Source organism: Sus scrofa, chromosome 5, assembly GCF_000003025.6.
Source record: "Sus scrofa isolate TJ Tabasco breed Duroc chromosome 5, Sscrofa11.1, whole genome shotgun sequence".
Lineage (NCBI taxonomy): Eukaryota > Metazoa > Chordata > Mammalia > Artiodactyla > Suidae > Sus > Sus scrofa.
In genome coordinates, this window is record NC_010447.5 from 47,745,117 (window position 1) to 47,762,082 (window position 16,966).

A 16,966-nucleotide genomic window follows, 5' to 3' on the forward strand; every position below is an offset into this window, starting at 1 on the left:
CCTGTACCCTTATAGATACTAGCTGGGTGCATTACCACTGAGCTACAAAGGGAACTACTAAATGTTTTAGAAACATATGCAGTTTTCCTTAGTCAGCCTATATTCTACTATTAGTGTAACTAAACTTTTACTGTTACACTATATTCTACTACTAGTGTTAACTAAACTTTTACTGTATTAAGCCACAGAAATTCTGTGTTTGTTATAATAGAGATTTTACGTAATTATAAATTCTCCGTTATTTCTTATACTAGAAATAAGGTCATAATACTGTAAAATTTTCATTTAGTGTTTAGACTCTGAATATCAATAACTCTCATGACAAGACAGATAAAGACTGAAGTATAATAGCAGAAGCATATTGAATGTGATGCTGAGAAAATCTTAAAGCACAACAGAAGCAAGGATCTTGGTTGCCAGTTGAATCATCCCCCAGGTGAGTTCTGAATTCAATGAAGTATTTATAATTCAGAAAAAGAGTTGTTTAGTCAGGTTTGGAGAAATATCATAAAGCATCCACGTATTCATGGGAGTTCCGTTGTGGCTCAGTGGGTTAAGGAGCCGATGTTGTCCTCTCTGAGGATGTGGGTTCAATCCCTGACTTCACTCAGTGGGTTAAGGGTCCAGGCATTGCCAAAAGCTGTGGCATAGGTTGCAGAGGCAGCTCAGATCCAGTATTGCTGAGGCTGTGGCACAGGCCTCAGCTGCAGCTCTAATTTGACCCCTAGCCCAGGAACTTCCAAATGCTGCAGATACGGCTGTAACAAGAAAAAAAAAAAAAAGGATCTGTATTCAAGTTGTCAAGCTGTCAACTTTTCAAAACAGTCCTGGACTGAGTTGTTGAGAAAGCAAAAATGGGGGAGTGGGGGTAGGTTCAGTTAAAGCTTCTTTTCAACTTTTTCACAAACAAGTACTCTCTTTAGTCCAAATGGGGACATGGACACACACACCCCTAGGCAGTTCCCCTTGAAATTCTGTGTAGAGAACATAGTTACCATGTGGACAGATACAGCTTACCGCACTCCTCAACTACCTCAACTTCCCTAAAAACTATTCACTGTTGGTGTTTTTTTTTTTTTTTTTTAAACCACTGACCATGGCTTGATTCTCAAAAATAACAAAGAAAGTTAGATTGATACTTGCTAGTTCTAGTTTTCTTTAAGCAGAAAACAAAAAAAAAACCCAACAATACTGCATATTTTAATTAAAATAAATTGTGATGCTTTTAAAAGGGGGAATTTACTAATAAATTAGTTGCAAAGAATATGAAATAAAATTAAATTGCCTTAATTAAATGCCTAATTTCCCCCTCTTTAATAATTAAGCTGAGGTCCACAAATATAATATTAGTGCCAAATGCAGGACAATTTCATGGAATGTGAAAACTTCGTATTTTCACCATTGTTTTAATACATGAGTGTGCTATATAGTATTTAAGTAAAAAAAATCAAAAGATATCTGTGTTAAAGCTTCTGTCTTTGTATAGTGTCACTGCCAACGTCTAATAGTGCCTCTGCCACAATGCAGGGGCACGACCACCTCTACAAAATGCTAAGGTGCCATGGTGTCAGTGACTTGTCTCCATCCTGAGCTAACATGACATGCTTCCGATATAAACTAGCATGACATAAAAATAAACTTTTCATAAGGAGCTTAAAGACAAAGAGGCACTGAGCACCTAGCATGGTGAACATAGTTTCTTCTTAATACAGCTGACCCTTGAACAACACAGGGGTTACAGGCGGCAACTCTCCAGGCAGTCAAAAATCTGCATGTAACTTAAAGTCATCAGCTCTCTCTATCTGCACTTCCTTGGCATCTGTGAATTAAACCAATGTTCAATTGTGTATTATTTACCACTGGGAAAATACTGCATATAAGGGATTCTCACAGTTGAAACCCATATTGTTCAAGGGTCAACTTTTACATGTTTGTTCAATGACAGGATTAATTTAAGATGCAAATATAAACTTTAGCCCACATTACTGGCTTTACTGGTGTAAGTGCCTTATGCCCTCATTGTGTTCCAAAAGGAATTAAGGCAACTAAAAAAACATTCATAAGATATGATAAACTGAGAGTAAATAAGGAGTAAAGTTGCAACAGGGTAGGTGAGATGGAGCTGGTAAGCATGGGTTTGACAACTTTTTCTTCACTGTGTGAGATTTAAAGAGTACACATTGTCTTTCTAATGAAAAGCCATGTCATTGAATTTCTTGCATTTTCTTTTCTAAAAGTATTCAGACTAGGAGTTCCCATTGTGGCACAGTGGTTAATGAACCTGACTTGGGACCAGGAGGTTGCAGGTTCAATCCCTGGCCTTGCTCAGTGGGTTAAGGATCCGGCATTGCCGTGAGCTGTGGTGTAGGTCGCAGATGCGGCTTGGATCCCGCGTTGCTGTGGCAGTGGTGTAGGCCAGCGGCTACAGCTCTGATTAGACCCCTAGCCTGGGAACCTCCATATGCTGTGGGAGTGACCCCAGAAAAGGCAAAAAGATCAAAAAAAAAAAAAAAAAAAAAGGTATTCAGACTAAAAGGTAAATCGGATTCTTCCTAATGAGGGGTCTGAAAACCACAAATCAATGTTTTGGCTCAAGGAAATATTTTCAGTTCTGGAAATCATTATTTAGGATAAGCAGCAGAAGAGAAGACAGTACAGACTCTAGAGTCAAGACCAATAAAATCTGGGGGAGGCAAGCAGAAGTGTCTTCACAGATCTACTTAGGTTCAGGGAAATTATAATACAGTAACAAGTAAAAGTACACCCAAGAGATGTATTATGGAACCAAATGAACGAAACTCATGAGAGATCTATACTTACAACAAAAAGAAACAACCAACAACAGGAATCACAGCAAAAAAACCACTTTATCTCAGATACCCAGCGAGTTCACTTACCTATTGCTTGAGCTAGGGCTATGACAACTTCCTGGCAAGTTGTGACTTCAGTGACCCCACAAACAATCCTCTGAACTCCGTCCACCCATACTTTAAGTTCCATGGTGCCCCAGCCAGTCACCCAAGGGCCCTGAGACTGGTCATCAAGGTATCAGGTCATTTCTCTAGGAAAACATGGAAAAGGCAGAGAGTCTGTGCAGTGAGCTAAAAAGAGGGAAAAACATTTTTAATAAAATGAATCTTAACACTTCTCATAAGTAAATATTACCAAAACAGATTTTAATATATCAAAATGCTACCACCATTAATGACTATAGGTTTACTTATTACAGAACTGAATTTAGCAGCTGAACACAGCTAGAGCCACCTCTTACGACATCTCATGGTACTTTTTCACAATTAGAATACTGATGATAAGGTCACTCTCCATTGACTAAAGCAAGCTATTTCCTTGACCAAGCTCAGCATATAAATTGTTTCTTTTAAAATAAAATCTATTTCATTAGGATAATTTCTGAGGTTAAAAATAAAAAAGGAAAAAAGTTGTCATTTTAAGCATCATAAACAACTGAAGCAGTTTCCACAGCCTTGCCAGCATTTGTAAAGGCATCTTCCTAAGTCAGGCTTTCTTTGCTCCATGTGTCTCCTGCCTTCCACTCTTTGACAAAGGATTGAGAGTATCACCTTCACCTGAAACTCCAACACCAGTAGAATAAGGCACAGGTGTGCAGAAAATATTCACTGAAGAAAATGAATTCCTTTGTTGGCTGACAATTTTCCCATGTATGAACTGCTTATCCTTTTTCCCATTTATTTAATTGGAACTTGATAATTTCCTTAAATTTAAGCATTATTCTAATAAGATCAAACCTTAACCTTTTGTTTTACTTGCTATATTTCCCCAGTGTCTGATATTGTGTTAAGCTGTGTTATAAATGAAGCAGAAAATTTTACATTCTCATATGGTCAAACCAAATGCCTTGATTTCTTCTATTGACTTGAATGTTATTATTAGCCTACTAAAATTAATTACACAGAATCCTTTTGCCTGTGGGTTTACTCCTCCTGTGTTAAATCTTTATCAATCTATGATTTGTTTGTTCGTTGTCCTGAGGTCTTCCCATTTCTTTGCTGTTTTTAAAAAAGTGTTAAAGTTTATGAGATGTAATTAATGTTGACTTAGAGAAAACATTAAAATTTATTTAAAGGTTTACAATGGCACTGGCATTTCAAGATTAAACTCATTAAACAGTTTATTTAAAAAACAATAAAAACTTTTCCCATAAAATAGTATTTACTACGAATAGTAACTTAGTCCTTGAACATTTTCTTAAAGAACCTAAGACAATTTTAGGCCACTTGGTCACCTGGGTGGACAAGTCAGAACACATATGAGGTGAAGGAGAATAAAGAGAAGGTACAAAAATACTTTTTGTTACTCTGAAGATCAGGGGAAGGACTGTTAATCTCCCAGTGAGCTGCTTGATCCCCCCCTGCCTTCAGTGCAGTGCCGAGGCGGTTTCATAAATCCCCTTCGGGCCCAGGGAAAGGGCCATTTGCCTACAAGCTGACTCCTGTAACTGTGGCTCCTCAGCTGTGAAGTACTAGGAGATGGTACAGTTTCTGTGGAAAAGGGTTCCAAAGCCATAGGAATGTAAGAAATCCAGGAAAACAAAAGTTTAAAAATTCCTTTACAGCTAGACTTCTTTGAGCATTATATAGGCTGGTGTGCACGCCAAATTTCAAATAAGAGATTTATATGCTACTGTCCCTAATCCATTTAGGGAATGCTTAAGGAAAGGAAACATAAGAGTTCTGACAAGATTTGTTTCTTTTTCCTGACAGGCACTCTATTTACTAAAAATAGAGTATGTATTATTTTTTCTTGGGATAAATTAAGATTAAAAAGTGGCCAAACATTAATATAACATATTAAATTAATATTATTTTTAAAAATAAAAACCTCTGGGAGTTCCCATTGTGGCTCAGCAGTTAACAAATCTGACTAGCATCCATGAGGACACAGGTTCAATTCCTGGCCTTGCTCAGTGGGTTAAGAATCCAGCATTGCTGTGAGCTGTGGTGTAGATTGCAGATATGGCTTGGATCCTGTGTTGCTGTGGCTGTGGTGTAGGCCAGCTGCTGTAGCTCTAATTTGACCCCTAGCCTGGGAACCTCTCTATGCTGCAGGTGGAGCCCTAAAAAACAAAAAAAAAAAAAAAATTAAAAAATAAATAAAATAAAAACCTCTGAGTTTTCAAAACTCAGCTGAATTAAAATTTACTTAATACACAGTCCCTTGTGTTTCATTACAAGATTGAATTTGGACCTAGTTAAAAGCTTTTGCACAGCAAAAGAAACCATTGACAAAACAAAGACAACTCACTGAGTAGGAGGAAAAATTTGCAAATGATATGACCAATAAAGGATTACCATCCGACATATATAAATATCCCATACACCACAACACGAAAAAAACAAACAACTCAATTACAAAGTGGGCAGGAAACTTGAATACACATTTTTCCAAAGAGGACACAACACAGGCACATGAAAAGATGCTGAAAAAAATCACTAGTTATCAGGGAAATGGAAATCGAAACTGCAATGAAATAATACCTCACACCTGTCAGAAAGCCTATCATCAAAAAGAACACAAATAACAAACGTTAGTGAAGATACGGAGAAAAGGGAACCCTCGTACATTGTTGGTGGGAATGTAAATTGGTGCGGCCACTGCGGAACAGTTTGGAGGTTTCTCAAAAAACCAAAAAGAGAACTACCATATGACTCAGCAATTCTACTCCTGGGTATATATCTGAAAAAACCAAAAACACCAATTTGAAAAGATACGTACACCTCAATATTCACAGCAGCATTATTTACAACAGCCAAGATGTGAAACCAACTTAAGTGTCCATCAACAGATGAATGGATAAAGAAGATGTGGTATTGCATATATAATAAGAATACTACTCAGCCATAAAAAGGAATGAAATTTTGCCATTTGCAGCAACACGGAAGGACTTGGAAGGCATTATGCAAAGTGAAATAAGTCAGACAGAGAGAACAAATACCATATGATATCACTTACATGGGGGACCTAAACAATACAATAAACTAGTGAGTATAACAAAAAAAGAAGCAGACTCATTGATATATTGGGAATATAGCCAATATTCTGTAATAACTGTAAATGGAAAGGAACCTTTAAAATTGTATTACAAATTTAAAAATTAAAATAAACACAATTATTTTTAAAAAGATACTAAATTTGACAAACCTAATAATAAAGACAGCAGATCTCATTAAAAGTTCTCCTCCTCTCAAAGAAACCATCGTACAAAAGAAACTTCATAAACACTTAGTATACCATAACACATTTTCCTATCTGAATGATCACTGTTTCACCTTGAACTTTTAATCATTAAATAAATACAAGCAAACATAAAACACATGTACATCTGATAAATATTAAGAGTATAGTAGTGTTGTGTGAAAACACTGAGTATAAACAATACTGCTAGTTAATATAAACTTGCAGGGTATTTATCCTCTTGATCAGAGACTTCCTACCACAGCTCATCACAGAGCAGATTGGGATCTACATTTTTAACATCACTAATAATATTTTTCAAACTTGAATCCTTAAGGATTTTTCAAACTTGAACACTTAAGGAGGGGAGAAAATGTCTTTATGGATCAGATCAATGAAACCTATAGTCCAAATTTTTATTCTAAGAGTCCCACTTTTAAAGAATATGGCTTCTGTCAAGTTTGGGGCTGTACTAAGAATCATCCCTTGCTTCCCTAATAATCAGTTATTCAAGAGAGTCATTTGAAGAATCTATCTTCCCAGCAGAAGCCCCTAGTACTCTCTTTTAAAGCTGCAACTCTGTTCTCCCCCCCGGCTTTTTGGTTTTTTTTTTTTTTGTCTTTTTGGGGGCCACACCAGCGGCATATGGAATGTTCCCAGGCTAGGGGGTCTCATTGGAGCTGTAGCTGCCGACCTACATCACAGCCACACCAACGCCAGATCTGAGCCTCATCTGCGACCTACACCATAGCTCACAGCAATGCCGGATCCTTAACCCACTCAGCAGGGCCAGGGATCGAACCTAAAACCTCATGGTTCCTAGTCGGATTCATTAACCTCTGCACCACAACGGCAACTCCCCTGTTCTCCCCTTTATACGCTTTGAGTCCAACTCCTAAGCTCTGCTCCCAGCCCCAGAACTAGACCAGAGAGGAAAACCGAAGTCCTACACTGTAGGTGTGTGTGGTGGATTGGTCATCATTGGAACTAACGACCCAGGAAGCAGAGGCCTCTGGAATTTGGAACACATTTTTTCCATGGAAACAGTGATGTAGGTAGAAGTAGGCTTCTACGGCAAGGCTATTAATATAGTTCATTTACCATTTTCATTGTGCGGTTTCCATATTCAAACTATTATTTTAATAATTTCTGTAATGAAGAACTAGGTTTATTCAGTAACTTCCTACTGGGGAAGACGTGTTCTTTTAGCAAAGAACCATTTATTATCTTAAAAGTCTAATGGACCAATGCTCCTACAGCCAATTTATCTATGACAAAGGAGACACAATTATACAATGGAGAAAAGGCAGTCTCATCAGCAAGTGGTATTAGGAAACCTGGATAACTACTATAAATCAATGAAATTAGAACATTCCCTTACACTGTATACAAAACTAAACCCAAAATGGTTTAAAGACTAAATAAAAGACATCATAAAACTCCAAGAAGAAAACATACGCTCTGAAACAAATCATAGCAGTATTTTCTTAGATAAGCCTCCCAAGGCAAAAGAAATAAAACCAAAAATAAACAAATAGGACCTAATCAAACTAAAACCTTTTGCACAGCAAAGGAAATGACCAACAAAACGAAAAGACAACCTACAGAATGGGAGAAAGTATTTGCAAACAGTGCTACCACAATGTATAAATAGCTCATAGACCTGAATATGAAGAAAACAAACACCCCCAAAAATGGGCATAAGACCTAAATAGACATTTTTCCAAAGACATACAGATGGCCAATAGGCACATGAAAAGATGCTCAAAATTGCTAATTATCAGAGAAATGCACATCAAAAAGCCACATGGGGTACCACCTCACACTGGTCAGAATGGCTATCATCAAAAAGTCTACAAATAATAAATGCTGGAGAGGATGTGGGAAAAAGGAAACTTTTATACACTGTTACTGGGAATGTAAACTGGTGCAGTCACTATGGAAAACAGTACAGTTTTTCCTTTAAAAACTAAAAAGTTACTATAACATCCAGCAATCCCACTTCTGGGTATATATCCAGAAAAAACAAAAACTCTAATTTGGAAAGACACCCTAATGTTCATAGCAGCACAATTTACAATAATCAGTACATAAAAACAACCCTAGTGCCCATCAACAGATGACTGGCTTAAGAAGACGTGGTATGTATATGTGAGTGTGTATATGTGTGAATGTGTATATCCATACATACATATACACAGAATGGAATATTACTTAGCCATAAAAAGAATGAAATATTGCCATTTGTAGCAACATGGATGGACCTATAGAATATTATACTTAGTGAGGTCGAGTCAGAGAAAGACAACTACTAAATGATATCACCCATACACAGAATATGAAAAATAATACATATGAATCTATATACAAAACAGAAACAGACTCATAGACAAAGAAAACAAATTTATGGCTACCAAAAGAGAGAGGGAGGGACAAATTAGGAGTATGGGATTAAAAGATATAAACTATTATACATAAAATAGATAAGCAAAAAGGATTTATTCTATAGCACGGGAAATTGTACTTAGGATCTTCTAATAACCATTATAGGGATATAGCCTTAAAAAAAAAACAAAAAAAAAACCTGAATCACTTTGGTGTATATCTGAAACATTGTAAATCAAGTAGATTTCAATTTTAAACACGTTTATTGTGGAGACATGTTCCCCCAAGACCAGTGCTTAAATAAAGCAATTACAATCAATCTTCACTATTCCTTTTCTCGGTCTATTTAGTGTCACTTTTTTGTATTTTTGTTGGTGGCTCCACATGTCTTTTTGTTGTTGTTGTTGTCATCTTTCTGCCTTTTTAGGGCCACACCCGTGGGGTCCAATCAGAGCTGCAGGCTTATGCCACGGCCATAGCAATGCCAGATCCAAGCTGCATCCATGACTTACATGACATCTCATGGCAATGCCAGATCCTTAACCCACTGAGCGAGGCCAGGGATCGAACCTGCATCCTCATGAATGCCAGTCAAGTTCATTAACCACTGAACCACGATGAGAGCTCCCAACTTCACTGTTTAAAAAGGCCCCCTAGCGGAGTGCTAAAAGTGCTGTTTAGGGTTCCTAAGGACAAGAAAGCCTGTGATGTGACTTATGGAGAAATACAAGTGTTGTTAGATAAGCTTGGTTCAGATGTGAATTACTGTGCTATTGGCTGTGAATTCTATGTTAGTGAATCAACATTATACATTAAATAAAGGGTCTTTAAATGGAAAAACACATCAAACAAGGTGATATATTGATTAGTTGATCTGATTAGGCTCTTTCAACTAATGAGAATTAACTGCAAATCTCTAAATGTTATAACTTCCTTGTGATGGCAACTATCAAGCTGCTGAGCAGATCCCATCATTCCCTGGACACTACACACAAGACACAGGTGGCTTATCACCAGTTTTAACATTTCCTTCATTGTTAGTTTCTCTCAATATCTGAGGTTATTGCATGTCAAAGAATTCTTTGTAAAAACATTATACAGGGAGTTCCCATAGTGGCTCAGTGGTAATGAACCCAACTAGTATCCATGAAGATGCAGGTTCAATCCCTGGCCCCACTCAGTGGGTTAAGGATCATGCGTTGCCTCGAGCTGCAGTGTATGTCGCTGATGTGGCTCGGATCCAGCATTGCTGTGGCTGTGGTGTAAGCTGGCAGCTTCAGCTCTGATTCGACCCCTAGCCTGGGAACTTCCATATGATGTGGGTGCAGCCCTAAAAAATGACCCCCCCTCAAAAAAAAACCAGTATATAGATAAATTGGGTTAAATAAAATCTTCATAATCAGCTAGCTACTTTAATTAAATCAATACTGGTGCTAGCCACTAGTTCTTTCTACATCACAGAGAAAGAGATTCAGCACATGAGCAAAATACATTCTGAATAGAATGTATTAAAACCACTAATAATCAGATACTAAAATTCTCCTTTGTGTGAAAAACTGGTTTAAAAAAACTAAAGAGGGAGATTATATTATCTCATTCTAAAACTAATTTGATGTGGGAATTAAATGAAGTTATATAGAATAACTGTAACCAACTAAAAAAGTATTAACTTTTAATGTTCAAATGATTACTGATGTCAGGATAAAAATGTCTATGGGTACCTGTGGCCTGTAGAAATGGGAAAGAAAGTGAAGATAGAAAAACAACCTGAAGAGCATGACAGGATGAAACACATGGCAGGAGAAGAGAGAGGGAGAACATGTTAGAGAAGAGGGAGGGGATTAAAAAATAGAATTTGGTAGATGCAGGTGACAGGCTTTGAAAACTGCTTCAGATACCAGTCACAGGTTACCTGCCTGAACTGCAATGTTCAAGTAATGAATGTTTATGACACTCCTGTTCTGTATTTTTGAAACCTAGTTAAACGTGAGTTGCTTTTAGAAACCTGTTATTTTCCTATAATGCAGTTCTGCAAATGGTGTCACAGAAAGTGGGTTGTTATGAAAAAGTAACCAATGTCAAAGGTGGTGCCAGGGAAGATGACCTCAGTAATAGAAGTAAGGGCCTCCCAAAATGAATTCTTGAGAATACCAGTCCTGTGAGATGTACTGTGAAATAAGGTTCCCTAGCCCAACTCTTTTTTTGGAAACATTTTGGGAAATGTCATCTCTGGGAGGCAACGCACAGCAAGATAAAGGTTTGGATACCACAAGGTAGAGAAACTGGTCAAACTCTTAAACTTATCCAGTGACTTAACATGGGGAGCTGGGGAGTAGAAAGGGGCAAAATGCCTATAAAATACCTATATTTTATAAGTATTAAAATACTACAGGATACAAAGCACTAACTTTTAGAAAATATGCCTATTTGGAGTTCCTGTTGTGGCGCAGCAGAAACAAATCTGACTAGGAACCATGAGGCTGCGGGTTCGAACCCTGGCCTTGGTCAGTGGGTTAAGGATCCGGTGTTGCTGTTAGCTGTACAGCAGCTACAGCTCTGATTAGATGCCTAGCCTGGGAACCTCCATATGCCGTGGGTGTAGCCATAAAAAGACAAAAACACACAAAAAAATTTAAAAAAATGCTTATTCATGAAAATGAAGAGTTCTGCCAGCCCTTTAATTTTGAGGCACTTTAGCAGTGGCGATGGATACACTGAAGTTTTACTTGTAGGAACAATACACAACAAGTGAGAAAATTTAATAGAATCCTGGCTTTCTCTTTCTCTTACACAAAAGGTCTTCACTGCTATGAAAAAAAACTACTTTTCTAAAGATGGGCCTTATATTTTTCTTTTTATAGAGACCTGTCTGAAAATCATAGGATTTTTCTTTAATAGTGTGTTTTTAAAAGTTCGCAATGCTAAGCAATACGTGCTTATTAATTAGTAAGCCTAACGAACCCATGCTCTTTCCTCTATTATTCATCATCCTCAGGTCACAGGATTCAAACACACACAATGATTTAACATTTCCCAAATATTACAAGTGCAAGGGATCACTTTGCAATTGAGGCAAGGAGTGGGTGAGTACGTACTACCTGCCAAGCCTAGGGCACTGTGTCTCACTTATTCCTCACACATGATTCAGTGAGTTAGGTATCACTGGCCTTATTTTAAAGGTGAGAAAAGTGAGTCTCAGAGAACTAACTCTCCCAAAGCCATGGACCTAGTAATTCAGGGGCATATATCCAAAATTGGGGTGAATAAAACTAAGGAATGACTAAGGCAGGCCTCTCCAAAGGATTCACTGTACCCAAATGCATGTTCTTAAAATGCCCTAAGTTATACTAAGAAATCTCATCTGTCACCTCCTGGAAATTTATTTCTATTAATAAATAATGATCAGGGGTTCCCGTTGTGGCTCAGTGGAAACAAAAATCTGACTAGTATCCATGAGGACTCAGGTTTGATCCCTGACCTCGATAAGTGGGTTTAAGGATCCAGTGTTGCCATGACCTGTGGTGTAGGTCAAAGATGCCGCTCAGATCCTGAGTTACTATGGCTGTGGTATAGGCTGTAGCTCTGATTTGAACCCTAGCCTGGGAACCTCCATATGCTGCAGGTGCAGCCTTTAAAAAATAAATAAATAAATAAATAAATAAATAAAGACAGATCAGACATTATGTACAAACTTGCCATTCTAAGAGAAAGAAAAAGAAAGGGGTAAACCAACTAAACTGTGCTAAGAAACTACAACTTTAATTCAGAGAAACTATGAAAATAAATGTACATGCCAGTAAAATGAGTGTCTCATGGTCAGATTCACTTTTTAGCACCAAAAACCGATTCCTCCAGTTTTGGAAAATTACGTCCATATTTATTTTACAGAGTCCTAAACATGTTTGCATATTTGTGGTAATTTTTAACTCCTGCTTTAAATATAAAACAAACCTTAGAGATTGCCAGCACTCTTTAAATGCATGCCATTAAAAACTACTTTCTGGAGTAAGCCATTTTTCCCAAGGGAACATTGATTAGTGGAAATAGCATTTACCAAGGTCCAAATCATGAGTCTACTGCTTAAGTCAAGATGCATCATTTTTGAAGTGGCATTTGTGAGAAATAGAATGTCTTTCTAAAAAATGCACCCAGTTCAGGGCTTAGCGCAAAGTGTGAATTCAACAAAAGTTTGTTTGGTATATGGAAATGAAAATCATAACTTTCAAAAATTAGAAATGTCTTTTACTGAAGAAAAAGTCAACAGAAAAGCAAAATTTTGGAAATATTAATTCATCAGAGCATCTAAAAATAAAGACATCTTATTTTAGATTGTTACACCTACACCATGCACCTAAGAGGAGCCAACACTCCCAATGGTTTTAAATGGAGATTAGAAATGCTAACAGGGATTAGCATCCATTTTTAATATTAGCTCCATATTAAAAAATGTCAACTGCATTAACTTTAAATCAAGTTAAAGTTACTGATACAAAAATATTGATCCTTCTACTAAGAACTATATTTTTTAGAAAAATAAACTTTTAAAATAAACACCTAGTAAATTTAGTCTTTCATTTAGCATCAAGTTTAGTGTCACAATAGCCATTATCTTCATCTGAGTTTATTATTCAAAGCTTGTCTCCAGATAGCTTACTGACAATTATATTTTTCTAAATCATATATAATGTTAAACCTGTATCTATGATTTTGAAGTCAGACTTCTCCCATATTCAGAAGTGTAAATAGAACATATTGAATTGGTCATAGAACAATATAAAAAATCTGAGGGGGAGCTCCTGTCATGGCTCAGCAGAAATGAGTCTGGCTAGCATCCACAAGATGCAAGTTCAATCCCTGGCCTTGCTCAGGGGGTTAAGGATCCAGCATTGCCGTGGGCTCTGATGTAGGTCACAGACACAGCTTGGATTCCACATTCCTATGGCTGTGGCACTGGCCATCAGCTACAGCTCCGATTCAGTCCCTAGCCTGGAAACCTCCATATGCTGTAGTGAGGCCCTAAAAAGACAAAAAAAAAAAAAAAAAAAAAATCTGGGGGAATACAGTACTTTGTGACGATAGTACTTATTTATGAACTAACAGTTTGGGTAAATTTTGACCTGTCAATTAAAGTTCTGTGCAGAAATACAGGATTTCTATGTAATAATTATAATTTAAGAAAAAAGTAAAATCTTTATGGTTACCAATTTTAGGGAATAGAGAGATGTATTTCCAGTAACCCAGGCTAATCTCAAAACCAAGTTCTTCTTCTAAATAGTTCCTTTTACTAGTCTAATATACTGATACCCCCCAAAAGTCACTTATTCCCTAATCTCCTCAAAATGGTTACCATTTGTAAAATCATTCTAACGCTCCATGGAAAAAAAAGGACATTTTTTTTATTAGATTATATTCTTCTTTGACCTCTAACTGACAGAACACTAATAAAGCAAATGTTTTGCTTGGAAATTTAACCTGGAAATCTATAACTTGAAAAAGGTCACAGGAGAACAAGGCAGGGAGAGGCCAGGCAGCTTTGGGTGGAGGAGACAATGGCCACTTCAGTTAGTTAGAAGAGGTGTTACAAACATGATGAAACGAACCAAGACCAACACACAAAAAGGAACAATTGAGTCTAGGTCAGGGCCTCCAATGGCCTCTACAGTCCTCAGTGTAAGCCAGTTCCTGGTGGCTGAAATCTCTCTAGTGGTGGTAACTGTAAGTAAGCTTTAACTGGAATGCCATTATTCCACACAAATGCTAATAACGCCTCAATATGTGCATCTTTTTTTCTTTCTTTCTGCTATTTCCGGCCTTGCTGTATTCTTCTTTCCAAGTCACAAGCCTACCAATATCACTCAGAAATAATCTGGCTCTACTTGGTGAAAGTTCAAGGAAGCTGTGGATACTCAGAAATGTCAGGGTGGGATGGGCACACAGTGGTACTTTCTCCAGCCATGTAAAGATCACTCGTTTCACAGAGTTCACTGAAACCAAATGGATAAGATACCTGGCCTTTCAGAGCTAGCAACTCACTGACCAAAAACTAGTATAATCATTTCATTGAACACAGAAGGCTAAGGTCTGACCAAAATAAATCATTTGATCAAGGTCACTTGGATAGATGTCAGCCAATCTTTGGAACAATATTAACTTAGATTAGTCTGAAAACTGAAATTAAATGAGAAATAAATATAAAAAGGAAAAAGTGAGTGCCTGACTCCTGGGTCAAAGTGGCTGCCAGACTGTAAAATATTCTACTAACTTCAATTTTAAGATTTAATTGACACAGTATATCAAGTGGAACAGTTAGTCTCTCTTAAATACAAATTTGATTCCACACTCCTGCTCAGAATCCTCCAATGGCTCTCGACTGCCATCAGGAACTGGCTCACAGTGAGCACTGCAGGGGCTGCTGGAGGCCTTGACCTAGACTGAATTGTTTGTTTCTGTGTATGGGTCTTAGTTTGTGTCTATGACTTTTATGATGTCCCTTCATACCAACCAAGTGGCCACTGCCTCCTGCTATTCATGGCTCCCTGGCCTCTCCATGCCTTCTTCTCCTGCAACCAGCTGATACAAGTACTAAATGCTTTAAGAGTATGGAAGGTAGAAATTATATTTGGGAAAATTAAACATGTATGACCTCTAAGAATCTTTGTTGAACTAGAACTATTTCAATTCACAGAAAATGTAAAAACTACTCATTCAAACAACTTGAGAAAAGGTAGTTTTTCCCTTAATCTTTAAGAGTCAAAAATAATTTTTTTTATTCTATGTATTTTCTGAAGAAAATCTAGGTCAATTAATTAATGAACTCCCTAGATGATACATAAAAATAGGTGTATCTTTGTGATATCTTAAGCTACAGGCATACCTCACGGTTATTGAGGGTCTGGTTCCAGACTGCTGCAATAAAGCAAATACTGCAATAAAGTGAGTCTCACAAAGTTTTTTGATTTCCCAGTGCACATAAAAGTTATATTTACACTTACTTGAGAGTCTATTAAGTGTGTAACAGCATTATGTCTACAAAAACAATGTACAAACCTTAATTTAAAAACACTTTATTGCTACTACCTGAGCCTTCAGTGAATTTAATCTTTTTTTTTTTTTTTTTTTTTTTTTTTTTTTTTTTTTTTTAATGGCTATACCCATGGCACATGGAAATTCCTGAGCCAGGGATTGAATCCAAGTTGCAGCTGTGATCTATGCCACAACTGTGGCAATGCCAGATCCTGTCACCCACTGTGCCAGACCAGGGATCAAACCTGCACCTCCACAGAGACCCAAGTTGCTGCAGTTGGATTCTTAATCCACTGCACCACAGCAGGAACTCCAGAGTCTAAAATTTTTGCAATAACAACATTAAAGACCACCAATCACTGTAACAAATACAATAATAATGAAAAAGTTTGAAATACTGCAATTACCAAAATGTGACATAGAGACACAAAGTGAGGAGATGCTGTTGGAAATATAGTGACAATAACTTGCTTGATGCAGGGTTGCCAAGAACCTTCAATTTTTTAAAAAACACAGTATCTGGGAAGTACAATAAAATGAGGTATGCAATAAGCATTTTCCATGTAGCAAATTTGCAATAAAGGGTTTAATTATTCAGTGTAAAGAAACAAATAATATTATTTCATAATTTCCATACTTTATTCCTCACATTGTCTTTAGCTGCCATTCTCTTTAAAGAGATGTAATGTGCTGCTCTGCATTTAGCTGTGGAAGTTTTTGACTTCAAATAGTCCAGGAGGTGCTGTGTTGCTTTATGGGTATTCAGTATCAGTGGATAAAACAGATGCTAATTTTGAGATGTGAACTGTAAAAAAATGCCAGGGCAAAAGACCTGATGAAATTTACTGTATATATGATCAGTGATGCTGACTAAAGTTGGCCCTCTACAATACTGTATTACAGAAATAAAATATTCTATTTAAAGAACTGGGCTTAGGCCTGGTCCCTGCCCTATACTGAATTTACAGCATCAAGGTAAAGATGGCAGTGACCTGTCACTCAGCACTCATACTGAACAAGAAAAGCTATACCTCTAACCCAGAGCACATGAATAAATATAAATGGTTCAACTGCAGAGTGCAGCAACTAGAGCAGTTAACTGTTTAAAATCCCAGTACACTTTCCAGGTTAAACTGTTTGTTTGGGGTGGGGAGGAAGCCTCTAGTTTTTGTTATATTCAAATAAATTTATTTGCATTTCATTAGTATATCTCATTTCCACAATTTGTTTATGTTTTCATCAAGTCCTACATTTTCTGAATAGAGAACAAAGCTCAAGCACCGCTAATCCAGCAGTTACCTTGGCAAAGGTCACTTGCAGGAGAGGTATCATCGCATGGAATGGG

The 16,966-nt window shown here is 37.1% G+C and overlaps 1 protein-coding gene across 2 annotated transcripts in view; it reads right to left on the reverse strand.

The window, feature by feature from the left end:
- Nucleotides 1-16,966, reverse strand: part of RASSF8 (Ras association domain family member 8) — a 117,724-nt gene that overhangs the window by 15,370 nt on the left and 85,388 nt on the right. Inside the window, exon 3 of one of the 2 annotated variants that reach the window (XM_005653134.3) lies at nt 2,898-3,061. In XM_005653134.3, coding sequence (XP_005653191.1) covers nt 2,898-3,000 — 103 coding nt within the window. In that variant the 5' untranslated portion in view covers nt 3,001-3,061. Of the gene's footprint in view, nt 1-2,897; nt 3,102-16,966 lie in introns of both variants that reach the window. The other variant, XM_005653133.3, reaches the window with a different exon arrangement.